The sequence below is a fragment of the Anneissia japonica genome, unplaced genomic scaffold, assembly GCF_011630105.1.
Source record: "Anneissia japonica isolate Jap-2015-1 unplaced genomic scaffold, ASM1163010v1 scaffold281_len866295_cov195, whole genome shotgun sequence".
Lineage (NCBI taxonomy): Eukaryota > Metazoa > Echinodermata > Crinoidea > Comatulida > Comatulidae > Anneissia > Anneissia japonica.
This window is the reverse complement of record NW_022728190.1, coordinates 445,317-465,558: the sequence shown is the minus strand read 5'-3', so window position 1 is coordinate 465,558 and position 20,242 is coordinate 445,317. Positions and strand designations below refer to the sequence as shown.

Here is a 20,242-nt window from a genome sequence, read left to right as displayed (position 1 = left end):
ATTAACACAAGTATACAAACAGTACGCAAGGGGGAGGGGGTGGACAAATTTGCACTCTCTTACAATATGCATAAAAAATAACATGCAATATGTGAAATAATGGTAAAATTATAATGCAACCATGGATATAATATTCATTTTTAAGCAACCAAGTACATTGCTTTAGTTGACTTTACAAATAAAATAGAGAATGGTTTTGCAAAATCAACATTTTCTTGTACAATTTCCGAGGGGAGAGAGGGGGATCTATACTTTCCCAGAACTATGAATAGATATTTGGCAGAGGAAGTTTTACAGATGGTATGGCTACAAACCTTGCATATTTCATTTACTGTAAATGACAAAATAGACGCCTGTCTTGGAATATGACCACCCCAAACACAATTTGTATGTTTTAGCGAACCCCCTGCCCATGAATAAAAATAAAATTTTGGCCAATTTGGCGCACCTGCCTCCACGAAAAATCAAAATTTCTGAAAAAAATTTTAATTTTTTATTATGCTCCCTGCTGCCTTGAAATCTCCAAAAATAGATATGTATATTTCTTCCAAATTATATAAATTTAAAGCATTTAACCATCCCATAACTAAATTTATTCGTTTTTCCACCCTGACGATCTTTTAAGAAATAAGTTTGCAAAACAAGGTACACAAAAAGTGCTCTTGCCATGGCACTAGAGCACATAATAATAATAATAATAACAACTTTATTTTATAACGGTCAAAAAACTCGTTCACCCAAGTGGGTGTTCTTCCACGAGGCCGTATGGACATTAAACAAAATAATTGTGTTAGATTAAAATAATTAAGTGTTAGTACAAAGAAAAAACAAATATATATAATACATAATAATGGTTATTACATTACTATGTTTCTTTTAAAAAGTTCTAGTGTGCTTGAATTTTTTATATTGCTGTCTGTTCATTAAGTTCCCTTAATTTCTTCATTCCCTCATCTACTGCTCATTTTTACTTTTATTTCTTGAAGGTTGACACCTCGGCCGATGGATACGTAGACTGGAATGAGTTTTGTACGTATATGCTAATGCAGCTCCGCGAGACAGACTACATGCGACTCAAGGGTTAGTATAAAGACTGTCTCTTATACACGTCTAGATGTGTATAAGAGACAGCCTCCCCCAAACGATATTGCAATAGTCAAAATGGGGTGCAACAATAGCTTTATATAGAAGGTATTGTATGAGTGGGAATTAAATCACTGGATTTCTTAAGAAAAAATAAGCCTGGAAGAACTTTAGATCTAATATGATCAATATGCGTACTCCTAAGTGTTTACAATGATGAACATATTTTAAGTGTTTAAAATGATGAATGATGAACATATAGGTTTTGATGTTTCTTGTTAGAAGTTGCCTTCATTCCTTCTAACAGAGTCTTGGATTTTAAAACAACACTTCTAGCCTGTGTAAGTGGCAAGTCATTGTTGATGAATGAGAAAAACATTTCTTTTTTTTTTTTTAATAAAAGTCTACTACACTTTTGTTAACACCATTTTTGGAAGCTTTATTGAAAAACCTACAAATTGGTAACATATCTAGTTTATCTACTGCTACTGAAATTAACCTTGTATACAGAAATGCTACTGCAATAAACATGGTAGAAAATAAAGAAAACATGAACACAGGGTTTTATAACTTAAACAAGTTAGTAACTATGGCTAATTAAAATTAAACCCTCAACTAATTGACAACACAAAATAATTTAAAAAGTAAATAACATTTTAAGTAGGTTTGATGTGAAAAAATTATTGTTAGGGAGGGAATGGGGAGGGGAAGGGGATAAATGCAACAAAAAGAATATGAAGCAAGATTGGACCTCAAGATTATTTGCTCCAATCAACAATTTCAAAAACCTTTACAAAGTTCACATGTTTTGACATACTAAAGTTATGCTCATATCTTTATTTTTTTTTTTGTCTTCATTTTTTTTCCACATTACATACAGATTCTCTAAACTACACAATTATTGGAGATAGGTGTTTTTTTTAGTTGCGCAAAATGTACATTCAACATAAGGCATTTATTAAAACATTTTTTTCATTTTACACAACTGGAGTACAAATACAAACATCATTATTCAACAAGGTAATTATTTTTTAGAAAATGGTGAAATCCTGTCCCAGAAATCCAGCAAAAAACCTCTTTGTAAACATAGTTCATAGCAGACCAGAACGAAAGCCAATCTAAAACAATACTGGTATTGTATTGCTTTGTCAGGACTGGATAACTGAGAAATTAATTGCTTGATGCGTTTTGTCGTAAAATAAAAAACAAAAACAAACCAGCTACATTGCATATACGTGCTCAAAATTAGTGCTTTTTAAACATATCTGTTTATCTGTGTTTATTTTCTTCTAGGCAGTCAAATTAATATATCTGTTTTGTACAAATACTTAATAAAAGCGTCAGATGCTTTGCATATGTAATGAAAACGGTGCATTTCTTGACAAATCTGATTAGCGAAGTTTGTTACAGTATGCATATAATGCATATTAATAAATATTACTATATTTGATGTACATGCAAATATAGATGGCAATAATTATTATTGAGGGGAAAAGCGTGAACATTTCATTGGTAAATTCAGAACCAGATTATTTCATCTGATGTACCATAGAGACATTAATAAACTTGTATCTCTTTAGATAAGTGGAAAAAATATGGTTATGAGTTCCATGCATTTGAATGGAATAAATAAGGACCATTACATGGGTCAAGACCGGACATGCATTGCTCCTTGTCCAAATTAGGTGGCAACATGAATTACAATCAATATAGAAACAACTCCTGGAAGAACTGTTTATTACATAAAATAGTTTTGGTATTTTCCTTTGGAAAGCTAGTGTGTGTAGTAATTCAAAATCAACACGCTCATGTTCAGACCATGATTTTTGCAAGAATACTGAAGTGCTAACCTTATGCAGATAATCATAATATATATACTTTAGCAGAACTAGTACCACATTTTGCGAAACAACTGTTTCAAAATTCCTAAAATTGAAATGTCAATTTCCAAATTCAAAGCTTTTTGGTGGGCCAAATTTCATCGGCTTTTTATTTGGAAAAAAAATGTGGGACAAAGGTTTGAATGCAGACTGCCGCGACGCTGATCCAGGCAACCCTGGAACGTTGGCATTGTAATGAATCAGTCGCAGGTGCTGGTGGCTATTTTATGGAATATACGACATAGTAAATACTTCAGTTTCCTTAAGATTAGTCCACATTATCAAATTATATGGGACAAATTTGAGTGATGTGTCCATATATGGGAATGATTATGTCATATTACACCTGACTATGGGCACATCACTTTTTTTTTTTGTCACATAAAAAATTTGATATTGTGGACAAACGTTTACTGATTAGGTTAGTATAAAGAATATCTTCAACCTATTGTGAATAAAGAGGGTGTCTCACTGGGATAAATGTCCCCAGCTTTAATTTGCAAATTGCAAACTTCCTTACAATTGATTTAGAAACTGTAACAACACACCCTATTCCCACACTTTTTCCCTGGCTAATATTGTACGGGGGAAAATTGTATACACAAAACACAAAGAGTCCAGCTCATCGGTAGATGATCCCTTTTGCCTACCATCAGTTTAAACTCAGGAGATTTAAAACATTAATGCGTTCCTCTGAGGTAGCTATAAATAACTTCATACATAAAGATTGTATATTATACTCTTAGCATGCACAGTGAAACAGGTAAAAAACACAGGCATCATGCAATCTTTGTCCACTACATATCTGTGCTGAAACAGTTTACATAGGTTTATGTTTGTGTACCACTTCTGGGCTCAATGGCGAACACAACACGATTATAATAAACAAACTGTTCTGTTTAATGTACAATAAAAATGTCCCTGGGCAAGAAATTTTATCGCTGAATTACTGATTGAAAAAAAGAGTTAACAGTATCTTTAATAATTTCAATCAGGTAAACCAAATTTTTGGTTATAACACCTCTATGTGCTGTTAAATAAAATTAAAAAAACTCCCAATTTATAAGTCACATAGAGGGAATGTTTTTCTGTCTAAGGGAATTTTTTTTTATTTTTTTTTTTTGGGGGGGGGGGGGGAGTTTGGTGGGGTCCTTAAATGCTTAAAAAAAAAATGTCCACAAAATTTTGTAACACCACAAAGAAGTGAACTGGATACTGGAAGAGAATAAGGTTCACGCAACAACCATCAAGCGAGGTGAGTCAGTTAACGAATTATTTACAGATGATGCAACAGCTTAACGACCAACACTGCTTTAAATTCAACCAGTTATTATTTTATGTTCTGACACCCCTTAAACCGGGGAGGGGATTCAACTATATATGCTCATGTTTGCTTAATCGTTACCGAGGAAACAACATGAAACACTGTGTAACAAGCCAAAAAACACCAATTCACAATATTTCATTCCAAGATTCTGTGCTGCTCCACAGAATTTCAAATTTAAAAACTAAAGTCTTCAAATAATTTTACCATCCATACACAGAATTGAAAATGGTAAAAATGACTGATCTTTTTTCTAGGCCTATCTACAGCATCGTTTTCTGATGGAAATTAAATCGCAAGGGCATCTGCGACCTTGCGAGATGTCTTAGTTAATAATACACGGGAAATCGCACCGATATAACCATACAGTTACTTTTGCATCATATTCTTGTTAACTGAAACACTACTATCATCAAACGCTACTCGTATTAAGCATTTGCTATTGACAAACCAAAGTAACCATTTGGTGACCGGAAGAACATATGATTTTTTTTTCCCTTAAGTGGTTTTTCACAAACTGGTCTTTGCTTTTCTAAAAACATCTACATGTATCTCTTATCTATAGAAGCATGACTACTCTACGTCTGGCATTTGTGTTGGCTCTTCGAGAAGTCACTCCTAAATTTCTTTCGTTTCTTCACTGCGTTTTAACAATCAGCACCAAATTCACCATAGTAGTTGTTCTTTTCACAATTCATTATCAAAAAATCTTGGGGATTTTTTTTTTTTGCATCGACTTCCTGTATCTTTTCACATCATTTTTTTCCCTTCATACTTCTTCCCTTTTGTCTGGCAAACAATAATTCCTGTTGATTATAAGTAATTTGCAATCTTCCTTCAAAAACAGTTTTCCCCAATGGCAAAAACAAATTAGATAAAACAGCAATTTCATGACTGCTCCGTTTACCACTGCTGAAAGTTCTCCATCAATAACTTATTTTCAACAAAAATGTGTATTTACACACAATCTGTACATACCTGGGGCATATCAAAAGAAATCAATCATTATTCGCTGATTGTTTTTCATGCCAAGTAGCAGAAACCCTGCTGTGATAGCTAGGGTTCAGTTTTGTTCATTAAATTCATGTGCCTTACTATAAGTCAAGGTATTGAAAGGTTTTAGTTAGAAGGATGAAAGAGAACTGAACACGATGCATTCTCCGATGCTGAAGTCAGCTGACCGACCGACCGACTGGTGAAAACATGAATCGCATCTGCTATTAATTATCGATCAAGTAAATTAATTCATTCACCCTACTGCTCGCCATCGACTTTGGCGTTAACAGCGTTAATGGCTTGGTCCGAGTGTATTGTCATTGGTACCACGGCGCTAATGGTGCCTGGTACGACCCCATGGTTCTCGACCTGCGGGGGTGGCGGCTGTGCCTGCGGAGCAGCAGGCTGCATCAACACAGGAGCTGTGAAGCGTGAATAAGCGGGCACAGACGATCCATTCATTTCCGGATGTGGAGGGTCTGGCCAAGGGGCACTACCCTGCGTGTGTATATACTCCTTATTGATGCAATTTCGCAAACTATGTGGAAGACGCCCGGTGATACCCCTACGAACCTCGCCGGCAGCACTTTCGCGGACTTCTGTGCTACTTTGTTCACTGTACCAAGAACAGTGTGGGGTACATATCAGGTTGGGGGCATCTTTCAACGGACCGGTCTGGAAACTAAAAGGCTCACTCTCGTGGACGTCGAGAGCGGCGGCGCGAATCCTGCCCTCTTTCAGTGCAGCAGCGAGGGCATTTTCATCTATCAATCCGCCTCTTGATGTATTCACAAGGAAGGCACCCTGACGCATTTGTTTGATAGTGAACTCATTAATTAAGTGATGATTGTGCTCGTTAAGTGAACAATGTAATGTCACGCAATCACTCTGGAATAACAGATCCTTAAAGAAAAAAAAAGAAAAAAACATCAGTTTTAAGCACTTGTATTTGATAAACAAAAATGTCTTTACTAAGAAATATAAAGCAATAACATAAGCGTCACATATACAGATACATACTTGGCAATGCAAAATCAGACAATTAACAGGACTTGCTTATACCATGCTTACACCCATTGTACCAACCCCCTTATCATTTGCAGGGGTCCCAAGTCTACCGCTACTTGCGGTAGTCTACCGCTTTTAGCGACGATCTACCGCGCTACCGTAAGCTTACGTTTTTCTAAAACATGAAAAAAATTCTCCCGTAAATTTTTGAAAATTTGAGTAGGCTATTTAATTTTGAATATCAGCTTAGCCTGGGCCTAGATAAAAACATAACTTGTTACAAAACATCGTAAACAATCACAAATAAGTTTATTCCACTCCCTACCATCACTGTTTATAATGCATTTGCAATTAATTACGGTAGCTGCTGAAAACACGGAATCACAATACACTTTGTTTATTAAAAAAGTTGATGCGCCCATCCTTCCGACGCCCGGCCTGAGACCATGCCTGCAGTGTGATTTTATCTAAACAACCCCATAAAAACACGCCCTTTGACAAGTAGAACAGGCCTACAGCTAACTTTTTGCATAAAGTTAATTTTATCAAGCTGTTTCATGAAAATAATCACACAATTATTAATTAATAGTCAAAAATAATAAGTAAAAATATGGCTCCAGCGAAGAAACGCAAAATTCATGTGTTTTTAATTCACAATTCAACAAGAAGTACGTTCGCCACTGCTGGCGCACCATCGAGGTCAACTAACTCAACTCTGGAAAAAGTATACTGTTTGAAAGCATGGAGGTCCATGTTGTTGGTTATGCTGTAATATCTGTGAAGAACGGTGGAATGGCCGATGTTGAAAAATATTTAAAGGTATGTTGACTTCTTTTTAAACAGTTTTATGTGATTGTGATAAAAAATCATACATTCTACATTCAGTTTTGTGACTTGGAAGTGGATGGTTATAAGAGGTCTGCACTCATCGTTACCCTACCTGGCCTAAGCCTAGCCGTCTCCTCGAGCATTTTTTCCCTGTACTAGCTAGGGCCTAGACTAGGCCCAGGCCAACCGTCCTTAAAATACCTTAGGTCTAGACCTCAGTTAAGGTTTTTGAAGTCAAGCTACATACACCTAGACAAGACTATCGATATTTTAACAAGAATAAAAACAAATTAGGTTACATACATTTTGAGATAATATTTTCGTTATTTTTGTATTTGTTTGCATTGATTGAACTGCATCCAAATTCCACTCTTCTCTTAGCAGCAAAGAAGCTACTAGACTACTATTACTGTTGAATACAATATTAAACTAACAGATGCCGGAAAAGAACTGTAAATTAATGAAATTAATGATATTGATGTAGTAGGCCTAAGTGTAAATAAATGAATAATGTACAATATTAGAGGCCTACTGTACAGATTAGTAGATTCCAGAATTTATGTAATTTCATGGTATTAATTTACATTGTTGTGTAAATAAAAATGAATGGAAGAGCAAGTTAACTGTGTGTTTGATCATTGAATGTCAAGTATTTGATATTATGAGTAGTTGAGTATTGGCTGCAACGCGACGTGCATTGTATTTGCAGGCGGTCAAAGGTTCCCGACAAAATCTCCTGTGAATGGAGTTCTTCAACTTGGGACCCCTGCATTTGTATTGCTTACTTTATTTATTTACCATATTTTATACTCATTACCTTTTTGTAAGGCAAGTACCTTAGCTCTACTCCATCTCCAACAAAAAAACATGATGGCAATTATTAGCCTCTTTTTTGAGAATAGAGTTAATTTGGTCAAAACATCCACATTTTGTAACGATTAGAATTTAGGAAATTTGGGTTTAAAATTCAAGCACTTTAAACCAGTACAATCAAGTGATAGCTCCCTCTACATATAAAAAAATTACAACAAACCTGTAGGGTGTACACTCTGGTTAAGCCTAGTGATTTCTCAATACCATCTGATAGATATGGATCATAAAACAGCACATTGAAACCAAACACCCTTGCACGCTGAGCTACTGCAGTACCAACACGACCTGAAAAAGGCAAGATTTATATTCAATCATAAAAATAAATATTTGAGAAAAACCTAGGTCCCCATCGGGAATCGAACTCAAGACCTTCAATTACTGTTCGGATACTCTACCAACTGAGCTATGAGGCCAAGTGGTATTACACCCCGTCACTGCTTCTTCAAACAGTTTTTTTTACATATTGATATAAATACTATAGTAATACATTGCATAGTGATCAGATAAGGTGCTATAGTAGTTTACATTGATAATCATAACAAGAATGATTATGTAATATTTGTATAAACTACTATATCATTACACTGCATAATGATGGAATATGGTGCTTTAGTACTTTACATCAATATTACTGATAAGAATGATTATGTAATAATTGATATAAACCATTATATCAATACATTGCATAGTAGTGGAATATGGTGCTATAGTACTTTACATCAATAATATGAATAATAAGAATGATTATGTAATATTGATATAAACCACTATAGAAATACATTGCATAATGATGGGATATGGTGCTATAGTAGCTTACTAATAAGAATAATTATGCCATTTCAATATAAATTACTATATATGAAGAATTTTTCATTCCTGATGATGACACAATTAATGTCGAAATATTGAATCCCAACACGATGGCATGCATTTCAATACTTTGAATATGTATTACACTTTCCTACTGTAGCAAAATTGCATAAGCATGAGATATGGTGCTATAGTAGCTTCATATCAAATAGTCATCCTCTTTATTGTCACTGTCATATGATTATCATCTTCACACTGAAATAGCCTTATTTTATACCTAAGCCAATGATGCCAAGGGTTTCCCCTCTTATCCTAGTTGCTCCGACAGCCGACTCGCGGATTTGTTCAACGCCTCCTAGCTTCTTTCCTTGCTTTAGCATATCGGCCATCCAGAAGGTTCGTCTGTAAATATTCAGTATCATACAGAGCGTGGAATCAGCAGTCTCTTCCACGCTATAACCGGGTACGTTGCAAACCGCAATACCTTCAAGAAAGAATATTTGTAAATATTATCTATATACATATGGTCTAAATTTGCATTTGTACATAGGACCATCTAATTACCATGTGAATGCTATGGATAGTAGGCCAAATTGATATATTTCCATTAAGTTTTCTAAGACATGCTTTTTCCACTCAAGGTAGTGTATAATTCATAATGAATAGTAGATAAATCACACATTAACATTTTTATTTTAAAAAATAACTTTCACTAGTGATATAAAAAGATAATATTATTTTAAAAAACATCTAAAGGCAAAAAAAAGCCCATTAAGCGAAAATGTATTCATGTTTAATGAGGGTAAGTCTTTTAGCAAAGATGGTTATCTTGGTTCCATAATCAGGTATTGGAAAGTAGAGTTGTTTTTGGTAGCAAAAAATCATCATGACATTTATATTATACCGAGATTGAACCCAGGAATGTGGTTTGGAAGATGAAAACCCTTAACCCCACTAAGATTAAATATGCTAGAATACAATGGTACACATGAAATTTTTGAGAACACTTCAACTATTTCAGACCGCACCCTTTACAAATTGATTATTATGAAGATGAGTTGCCATGCTTCGAGTTTGATTAAAATGCGAGTACTGTATTTAAGAACACTTTGGATAAAAACGTCAATCAATGCGAGGTCAACGCGAGATGAAACTTCACTGACACTGATACAGTATCCTCAAATAACACACAGAAAACTGAGGTTATGTAAATTCGGAGATCAGTACATTATTTTAACTCACTTTCAGTATTAATGTTTAAATTTCAAAGAATAAATCATCAAGATTTTCATGGTATTCAATTGGCCATTTTAAAACGCATAACTTCTAAAACTTAATCAAAAACTTAGAATCATAAGGTAGATAATCTTAATTCTGACCCAATATGAGTGACCGCACATAACGAATAGTTAAGTGATAGTTGAAATCTCAATTTTTATCATTATAATCGATATTCGGAAATTGTACTGTGAGAATGAGATGAGCTGTGACTGTTTCAGTAACAGGTCAGATAGTTCAAGTTTTAAAGCAGGTATTTTGAGATATTGAATTCTGGGTTATTAGTAAAGCTAAGAGGGGGGTGGGGGTGGGGGTGGGATAAACAAATATGTATCTCATATCCTCCCTTATAATTTTTTGGACTGCCTTTGATAGAAACCTAATAATTCTAAAAAGTATCAGTTTTAATAGATACATTTCCATTTAAGACACATCTGTTATATCTGGTATATTTTTTTTATCTTTACTATGCTGTTTTATTGATGAAACTGAACCTCTTGGTAGACCAGTGTAAGTATGTTGATATAGTAATTGCAGGAGATTTGATTTTATTTGATTTGTGAAAATTTAAGCCTGGCCAAGGCCTCGAAAATGTTAGTTTAAAGTGCTATCCATTTGTTTAATGAAAAAAAAGTAATGGAACAATAAATTGTGATGAAGAAAGTCACTTAGTAAGCGAATCCCAGATTCCGCATCTGTTACTGTTGGTGTCATTCCACGAAAAAAAAAAAAGAAAAACCTACAAAATTCCTTGTGCTTGTTCTTAACTCACCTAAATCTCCGGCTGCCTTTATATCAATATTATCATATCCAGAGCCAATGCGTACTATCACCCGCAAGGCTTTAAATTTTTCCAGATCCTCTCTTGTCAGTGTAATGGAGTGATACAACAGCGCCCCCACTGCTTCATTTAGAACCTGGGATAAAGAAACACAATTGAAAAGTCCTTGAAATGTCACATTATATACCATGATATAATTGACTTTGTTTGTAATCTCAAAGTTAATGGTGCAGTCAGCTCGCTGATTACAACCGTAAGAGTCATTTGAATGCAAAAAAACACATCAAAAAAAAAAAAAAAGGATGAACAAAAAAAATTATACCTGCAAGAAAATAATAACACCTTTGTAAATGACTGATAGGTAGTAACACAAAATAGCGCTTCTAATATACGTATATTTTGACGAATGTATCTTTCACATGTCAATTATCCTGTTTTTACAATAATGGTATTATATATTGTTTGTATTCAGTCCTTATTGTTGAAATTTCCTACTGTTAAGCCCCTCGGATACAGAATACTTTTCAAAATTTGTATGTTAAAATGTGAACGATATCAAATAAAGAAAATTGATAGATGTCATGAACCATGAAAAATGAAATTTCAAAACAAAATTTACTTGATACATAATTCAATAATCACGAAACACTATGACATTTGAACTGCTCTGTTTAATTATAATCAATGGAATTATTTCAGATTTATAGAATTCGATGACAAATAAAAGTTATCTTGCAAAATATGAGGCAAAAATCAATATTACAAAATATTGTCAGAAAAGTAATATAAGAAATTGTAATACAAAATGTTGAAGTCTTTGAATGTACTGTAAGGCTAGTACCAAATGCTATTTAATTTAGAATGCATTTGTTTAAAACCAAAATTGAAACAATAGTATATATACAAAAGGATTTAAAGCGTTATAATAGTTAGAGTTCTAATATAAAGTCTTGTGGAGACTATCAAATTTTTGCCTAAATATGGTCATGATGACATCACATCATGACCATATATAGGCACATCATGACTATATATGGGCACATCATGACTATATATAGGTACATCATGACCATATATAGGTACATCATGACCATATATGGGCACATCATGACTATATATGGGCACATCATGACTATATATAGGCACATCATGACCATATATGGGCACATTATGACCATATATAGGCACATCATAACCATATATAGGCACATCATGACTATATATGGTCATACAACAGTTTTTTGATAATCTTCTTATGGTCTGTCCACACTATCTAATTTTCTTTGACAAAAAACTGTTGGAAATATTAAAATATAAAAATATATGTATTGAAATTGTTGACTTCAAATTATTAACTTTTTGGGCGTACTAGATATTCAAGTGGCTTTTCATTTGAAAGAAAATGCACAATTAGTATTATACGCACCATCCTGGCATTGATCTAGACAATCCACAAATGGTACGCTTTTTCGCAAACACAGCGGTCACTTTATTTAATCAGAAGACAACTTGCCAACGCCGTGTATAGTTATCACAGTCTTATAACTAAATTGAATTCGTTTACAGTCAAGTACAATGTTTACTTTTTTGGCAGTTGTGTAATTTTCTTTTGTAAGTAAATCATTTTTTGATATAAACGTAATTTGCAATTCAGCCTTTTGGCTGCCATGTCTTATGTTTTTAATCATTTTGATCGGTATAAATACTATTATGTATAATTGACTTGCCATTTATTTAACCTTTTCCATTCTAATCAGCTACCAAATGTAAATGTATGTTTCATTGAAATATAATTGCAGTAAAAAATTGTCTATTTTGTTTGAGCGCTTGACTTTAAAATATCATCTTCCATAATATTTGCAATTGTTATGATTTTATGATCATTTTTCCTGCCATAGCGAAGCCATAAAGTCAGGCAATAAATGGCCCATAAATTTAACTCCACTCTTGCTCGAATAAATATTATTTTACATATCTCATTTGCCCTGCTTCGAAAGGATAATGAGCAAACCCTTTACTGTATAAACTACATATTTGCCTTGTGTAGTTAGAGACGTACAAATACCATTACATCAACACGAGATCGCATTACCACATTCATTAGTCATACAGTACCTCATCATAATACGACTTCTGTTTCGTAAAATTATTTTAAAACAAAAGAAAAATTTTAATTTTATATCAGATTATTAAAATTTCTGTGAATGACTTCGCGGAAACCAATATGGTAATAATCCGTTATATAATGTAAGAGATATGACACAATAGTAAATGCTTGAGGACTGCAGAACAATGCGTGGTCTTGGGAATAACGTGTATGATGGATTGGATATGAGTTGCAGACGAACACAAATGCAATAAATCACGAGCACTGATGATCAGCGTGTGTTTCAGTGGATGATGATGATGATGGTGATGTCTTCGTTTCGGTGACTAACTCTGCGTGCGGTGCATGGCGGACGTGAACTGCATCGTGCCATTAGCATATGCTGCTATTGTTACTGTAGGCTTTGACTGGTAAGGCAACATGGTGGAACATATGGCATTACAACATTGGTACCGTACATGTAATTAATGAGGCATCAACCACGTCTTTAATATTCTTGAATTTCATTACCTCTTTCGTTTTCAACATAATATTATCTCTATCAACATGAGCTATATATCTTTATACAAATCAAAATACGTAAAATCATAGAGATTGTACTAAGCAATTGAGTTAAATTATGTCAACAACATAACAACTAGTATTAAACTGTTATTAAATCATGTAATTTGTAAACCTAACATAACTTAACTAAAGGTGAACCTTTCAGACTGTCAAAAAGTGTCAAACTTCACTTTGCTTCTAAAGGCTCATCATCATCAGTTACATAGTTGATCAAATTTACCATTGGTAATTATGACCCTTAATGTTTGTTTTATGGAATTTTATTGCCATCTATATTATCATCACCATTATTATCAGCACTATCAAAATTACTGGTTAATATTAATCTCTAAACATACCTTTACAAATCTCTAAATTAGCCAATTTCTGACGATAATTATCCTTATCAATTATTAAAATTATCATTTATTTACTATCAACATTAGATAATTACTTTAATTAAAAAAGCAAACAATTTCTTAAGAGGCCCTTCACCAACACACTAGCCGAAAATGAATCCATTCTAAGAAAGCTATTATCTGTACCAACGAAAAAAACAAAATTTTCTGACAAGAAAAGAGAGTTCACGGCCTCATCACAGATGTGGACACAACTAAGCCGAAATTAATCTGTCTCTAAATGACTATTAGCGGGTAAAGTAGCATTGAGCATATACACTTGAAAACTATGAGAAAGATTACAATCAATAGGTTGATGAACGTGAAAAGCTTTTTGTGATTTTCCATGCCACTTCAGCACGCCAAGAAATCTACAGATGACGCCATATCGCCAGCATAGAAGACACCGACGATGCAGACCCTTCCACATTCCCCGCAAAAAAACATCCAAAATCGCATTTAGGTAGGTTAATTATACCAAATTAAATTTAGTGCTTACTATAATTTTGTTTGATAGAGCTTCAGTTTATTGTCCAAGATTTGATGCTAAAACAAGCGCAAGTCCTTAGATTATACCTTAATGGCAATGAAGATAACAAAAACATAACCAATTTAATTTTTTATTATTAACAATAACAATACCAACTTAAGAAACTATAAATAGAATTATTAATAACAGTTTAATAATAACATTCAACTTTAATAATCTTAACATTAATAGACACTTTCAAGAATTCATACCAACATTAATTTTTAGTAAAATTTTAATTACATTCAGACATTTTTATATCAACAGTTAAAATTATTAAATTTAATAATTCGTACCAACATTAATTCTTAGTAAAATTTTATTCACGTAATCCCAAACCCAAAGATTCAGCATGAACAAGAGTTATCTAATCCCAATTTCTCACGCATATGCTTATTCTTTTTGACTTTGATCAGTTTTGATTTCAATAAATGCATTAAAAGGCTTCAAATAGCATAGTTAAGTTAAAATATCAAATAATATGGCAAGAATGATTAATCTGTCCTAGCCTAAAGCATTGAGACCTTAATGTTACCACAACGAATATGGACAACAAAGGAATTCATGCTACAAACTACAGAGCTAGTTGTCGGAAGTGGGTGACATGCTTCAATGCTTTCCTATTAGCTAACTCAAGTTTCAGAAATCTTATATTTATTATATTTTTCAAAAAAGAAAAAGTCATATTAAAGTGTTTTCCATTACATACTGTACAATGTGTGGTAAACTTGTGAGCCATAATAAAACAAGCTCAAAGCTTGGAATTGGAATGTTAATAGGAAGTCAAGCTCACTTTTCCCTTTATTTTACATTTCATTAGTATATCTTACTGCATTTAAAGCAAAAGTGTATAACCGATACATGGACAATTATTCATACTTGAATCTTGTGGATTCTATTTAGTGATTGCATGTCAAAAGCATTTGCTGCAAAGTTATATATTGATTTGAATATTGAAATGTTATTGAAATTGATTGATTGATTGATTTGTTGTATGAATTATTGACAGCTTATAATGACAATTCATTTTAGTAGCTGGTAATTGTGTTCCAATATAAGGTAAGCATGACAATGGATTTATTGTGTTAAATTCATCACATTCTATCCTCATTACAATAAGTCATACTGTATGTTTCTCACATATTATTATGTGTATACAGTGTGTATGTACAGTATGTATGTACATCTGTCTCTTATACACATCTAGATGTGTATAAGAGACAGATATATTACAATGGTATCTAGGTTATGAATGCACATTGATAATATAGGTCTATCTAATAAAAATATTCGCTACTATAGCTTTTCTTCTTTATATCAAACTTTAATATATATTTTTATATATCAAAAGCTTACTATTGTTTTCAATAAATTAAATACCCATACTGGTTTGTATTTAATGCAACAGATTCTGAGGCATCTATTTTGTTATCCCCACATTACTTATAATATTAATTACAACTTATGCGTGCGATATTTATTGTTTTTAATGAACATGTCCTAATCAATAGCGATTACAGCTCTCCCCGAGGGCGCTGCAATTGATATGTTGTGCTGCATACTTATAGTGTATAATAATTATCATTGCTATATTATTATTTCATGGAAAAATGTATAAATATAGCCAACGATTAAGATAATATTCTATGGGGTTAATTGTTTTCCCATAATAAAAATTTATCTTAAATTATACTAATATTAATTTTTTTTTTTTTGTTGTAAAAACAAAGCCATTTGAATGACTACTGTCTGAAGCGAAAAGTAAGTACAAAGACCAGGAGAATAAAGTATGCAAAAGCTATGTCAAGTTTCAAAAATAATTTAATTTTAAATTCCAATATGTTAAGTAACATTTTCAAAAAGCAGGTCTTTTTTAATGTGTGAATAACTAATGCGGTTCTACCAACGGAAGGCGTTGTAATTCAATAATTTTTATTTGCCTCATCCCGTGACATACTCAACAATGATACTGCAAATTCAAGATGAACGCTAACAATATTCACAAATTGAGTATCTATGTGAAGGTATTGCTATATCTACACCCTTAGGGACACATGTCACTTCCCTCCCCACCCCCAGGGGAACAATTGACAAAGGTGGTAGCAGACAAATGATGGCCTTCATTTATTTCCTGTTTTAATTTGCCTGATATGAAAGATTTCCTTCCGCACAACAAAACACAACATGTGGCTCAACGTGAACGACAGAGAATCTATGAACCAGGGGCTGCAAACTGATTGAGTCACATGATCAATTGTACACAAACCAGAGATTTTCTTTTGTCATTCTTTTGTTTTTCACAAGATGAGTCAATCTACATTTATTCTTACAGCTGTGTTGAAAACACCGTTTTAAACCGGTGACACATAGAACTGTTGTACAAGACGGTGACATATAGAGCTGTTGTACAAGATAGCAAGCCAATCATTAAACCTACATTGCTCGTCCCAGTTCTTTGAAGACAAACTTCCAACAGCCTATTTTGTCCTCGTTAAAATTATTTTGATATCACCCACAGCGTTTGGTTAATATTCTATCTTTCAATTGAAAAGTAGAACATGCCAAAGATGCCAAAATAGTGTGACACATGGGGAAAAAGTGAGTAAAAAAAAAAGGAGTTGTATAAAGCATTATGACGAATAAGGTTAGACCACTGACGGGCAAATTTTGCGTTCCACGACCCACTTATATTCTACAAGTGTTGCAGGCATTTTACAGGGTATTGGATCATGCTTGCCATTGTCCGAGTTCCAGAAGATGTTAAGTTACTTGTTGTAAAAAGTTGTGAAATGTTTGGAAAGAGACCTGGTATAAGCAATTGTTTACTATACAATTAAACTTGCCTAAAGTCGACTGTGCCTTAAGTCGATTAATTTCTAAGTTGATCTTATTTTACATGCCAAATTGTTGTGTTTTCGATTAATTAACAATCTCGAAGTCGAATTTTATCTTAAAGTTGAACAATATTTCAATAGCATTTTGGATTCGACTTAGGCAAGTTCAAGTGATGTATATCTACGTGGGATGAGAATGGAGATGTATGCATGTAGGCCTATAAAATATTTATTAGCTTTCATCTTGTCTTGGTCATGGAATTGAACACAATGGTTCAAAGATACACAGAGTGTAATTTGCTACTTTTATCGATATTTATTTGGCAGAAGCATTCCCTGATTTTCTTCCTTAAAAAACTGCAAAAACCCATGATAAAGCATAAATTATTGATCTTGACCTAATTAGGCCACTACCTCGAAACTCGAGCCAGCCACAAAAGCAGGTATTTTTAACAGGATGCCAAGCATATATTCCTTTTTTTTTTTTTTTTGCTGCTCCATGGCTCACCTACTTTAATTATTCTAGTAAAACGTCCATTTTACATACCCCTTGGTACCACAGGGATTTTGTATTTGTAATGGTCTATATTATGTTTTGCCAGAATTAATAAAATAAAAATAAAATAAATATATGTAAATATTTTCACATTGTGAGATTGCATATATGAGTATGTATTTTTGCATCACCTTAATTTGAAGGATTTTAATGGCAAGTAAGTGAGATGCCAGATCTCAATTTACAATACCACCTCTATTCTTTCAAGTTGCGATTATACCATTTCTTCCAAGCCTGAGTCAATACAGTATTTCATCTAAACTGCGTGCCAATTAGTTGTTGCTCTTTCAAATTACACATTGTTAACTCCGATATAAATTTTATTGAAAATTATAAAAGCCAAAAACACTCGGAAATATACCTTTAGAAGTTAGGGCTCCCAAGTGCTGGTAGTCTCTGATGCCTAGGCATGGTCTCCCACACTTATGCATGAAGTCAAAAATCTCCCACTAACCGAACCTTTTAATTCAGAATGTTTGCTAAAATACATTTACTACTGTGTTAGTAACAGTCTTCTTGAAATCTGCTGGCCTTGGTAACACCAAGCATAGAAAATTATAATATTACAATGTGTTAAGAAACCAGACCTTCCTCAAGTGCTTCACCCACATTGGGACCCCTGAGAAATCTAAGCATCCTGTTAGACAAGAGTATTTGAGTACTATATGTCTAGGGTTGACCAAAGCCTACTGTAGATATATGAATGACTATTTATCTGTAATCATTGTGAAGTAAAGATAGTGGTGTTGGTCTTTCCATGGATGAGAAACAAATTTTTAATATATTTGGCGCATTCTGTGGAATCTGAATTCTTACCAACAAAAGCAGTGTTTGAAAATGTTGTTTACTTAATTTGTATGATCCAAATACTACAAGACCACAAGTGCTGCTAACTACTTATTATCTGTTGGCACAGATTGAAAACACGACTAAACTTTCAGTGAACCAGGCGAAAGGAGAACGTTTTGGAATCCAGCCTTGATAGAGAACTTCGAATTAGAATATAAAGCGTGCACAATTCGATGATAGTATGAATTATTACAAGATCTATAAATAATTTCTCAAGGACATTTACAGAAAGTTATATCATGAATCGTGACGCGTATACTTAACTAATACACATGCGGTGGCATTTTTTGTCAGCGACAGTTATGAGATGACATGAAGTGGATTTTTAAGATGTTATTTTTACGAGAAGTATTATAATTTTAATTTAATCTTACAATGGAGTGGAAAGTATGAAAGCTTCGAAACTTGTCAAATTTAGGTATCTTAATCTTGAATTTTCGTTGTTTTATACTAGGTTGAAGTTTTTATCAAAGTCAAAAAGTACTTCTTTGGCAAATACAAATACTGGGCAACACAGTTTGAGAAATCCTGTAGGACATTAATTGTTAGTTTGTCTTTGATTTCATAAAAGTTTTAAATTTAAATGTTTAATGTTTATTGCATTTTATAAGCAGATACAAAATACATGATATGTAATATGGTATTCCACCTACAGTAAAATGATGAGAGCAGTTACCGTAGCTTTTTTTTTAAATTTCATTCTGGTTTTTATTAAAAAATTGGACATTGCAGTACAAAAGTGAATAGAGTCAATTTACAAAATTTATAAAATCAATCATAAAAAATTCATTATATCAATCATTAAAAAATATATTATATCTATCTGAAAAAATACATTAAATAAGTCTTTAAAAAAACCATTAAAATAAAAAAAATATAAAAATAAACAGATACAAGGACATACATCAAATTGAAATACGCATGTGTGTATATATATATTGTTACATCCTTGCCTAGTTTTAATTAACTTCTTTATATAATTATATAATATAATATTTTGTAGTTAGCATTTTTATGACCTTAAGTTTTACTCAACATTTTCTAGGAAAGTACTATTTCCTTACTTTAATTTGTTTTACTTTGTAAAGCTCATAAATATTATTATCCTACAGTATGCTATTATCCTGACACACAAGTTCCTTTACCCGTGGTCAGTATTTAATTAACACAAGGTAAATGAACTGAGCTTGGAATGCTATGTTCACACACACGGCGTAAGACTGGCGTAGCTTACGCCAGGCGTAAGCTAATTCTCGGATTAAAATTCTAAAGTGTTCACACAAACGGCGTTCGCTATATTAACGCTGGCGTTAAACTAGTATTAATATAGGCCTATGGGGGAATAGTTTTAAGTTTTAAATAATGTACAGGTTATTAACTGTAGTAAAATTAACAGTGCATCAGTAAAACTTTTAAATCTGTGAATTGTTCGAAGTGAACTTATATGATTATTGTATTTTAAATGAACAATTTTACTTTGATTTTTCAGCTAGCATTGTTGGCTGTCTCTTATACCCATCTAGATGTGTATAAGAGACAGCTCCCACACTTATGCATGAAGTCAA

At 33.0% G+C, this 20,242-nt stretch overlaps 1 protein-coding gene across 4 annotated transcripts in view; it reads right to left on the bottom strand.

Moving 5' to 3' along the window:
• Positions 1–4,088: 4,088 nt before the first annotated feature.
• LOC117113988 (C-terminal-binding protein 1-like) overlaps positions 4,089–20,242 on the bottom strand; it is a 68,528-nt gene continuing 52,374 nt past the window's right edge. For all 4 annotated transcript variants that reach the window (XM_033257493.1, XM_033257495.1, XM_033257494.1 and 1 more), the window contains 4 exons: positions 10,853–10,997; positions 9,080–9,286; positions 8,153–8,277; positions 4,089–6,186 (listed from right to left, as the gene is read on the bottom strand). In XM_033257493.1, coding sequence (XP_033113384.1) covers positions 5,542–6,186; positions 8,153–8,277; positions 9,080–9,286; positions 10,853–10,997 — 1,122 coding nt within the window. In that variant the 3' untranslated portion in view covers positions 4,089–5,541. The remainder of the gene's footprint in view (positions 6,187–8,152; positions 8,278–9,079; positions 9,287–10,852; positions 10,998–20,242) is intronic.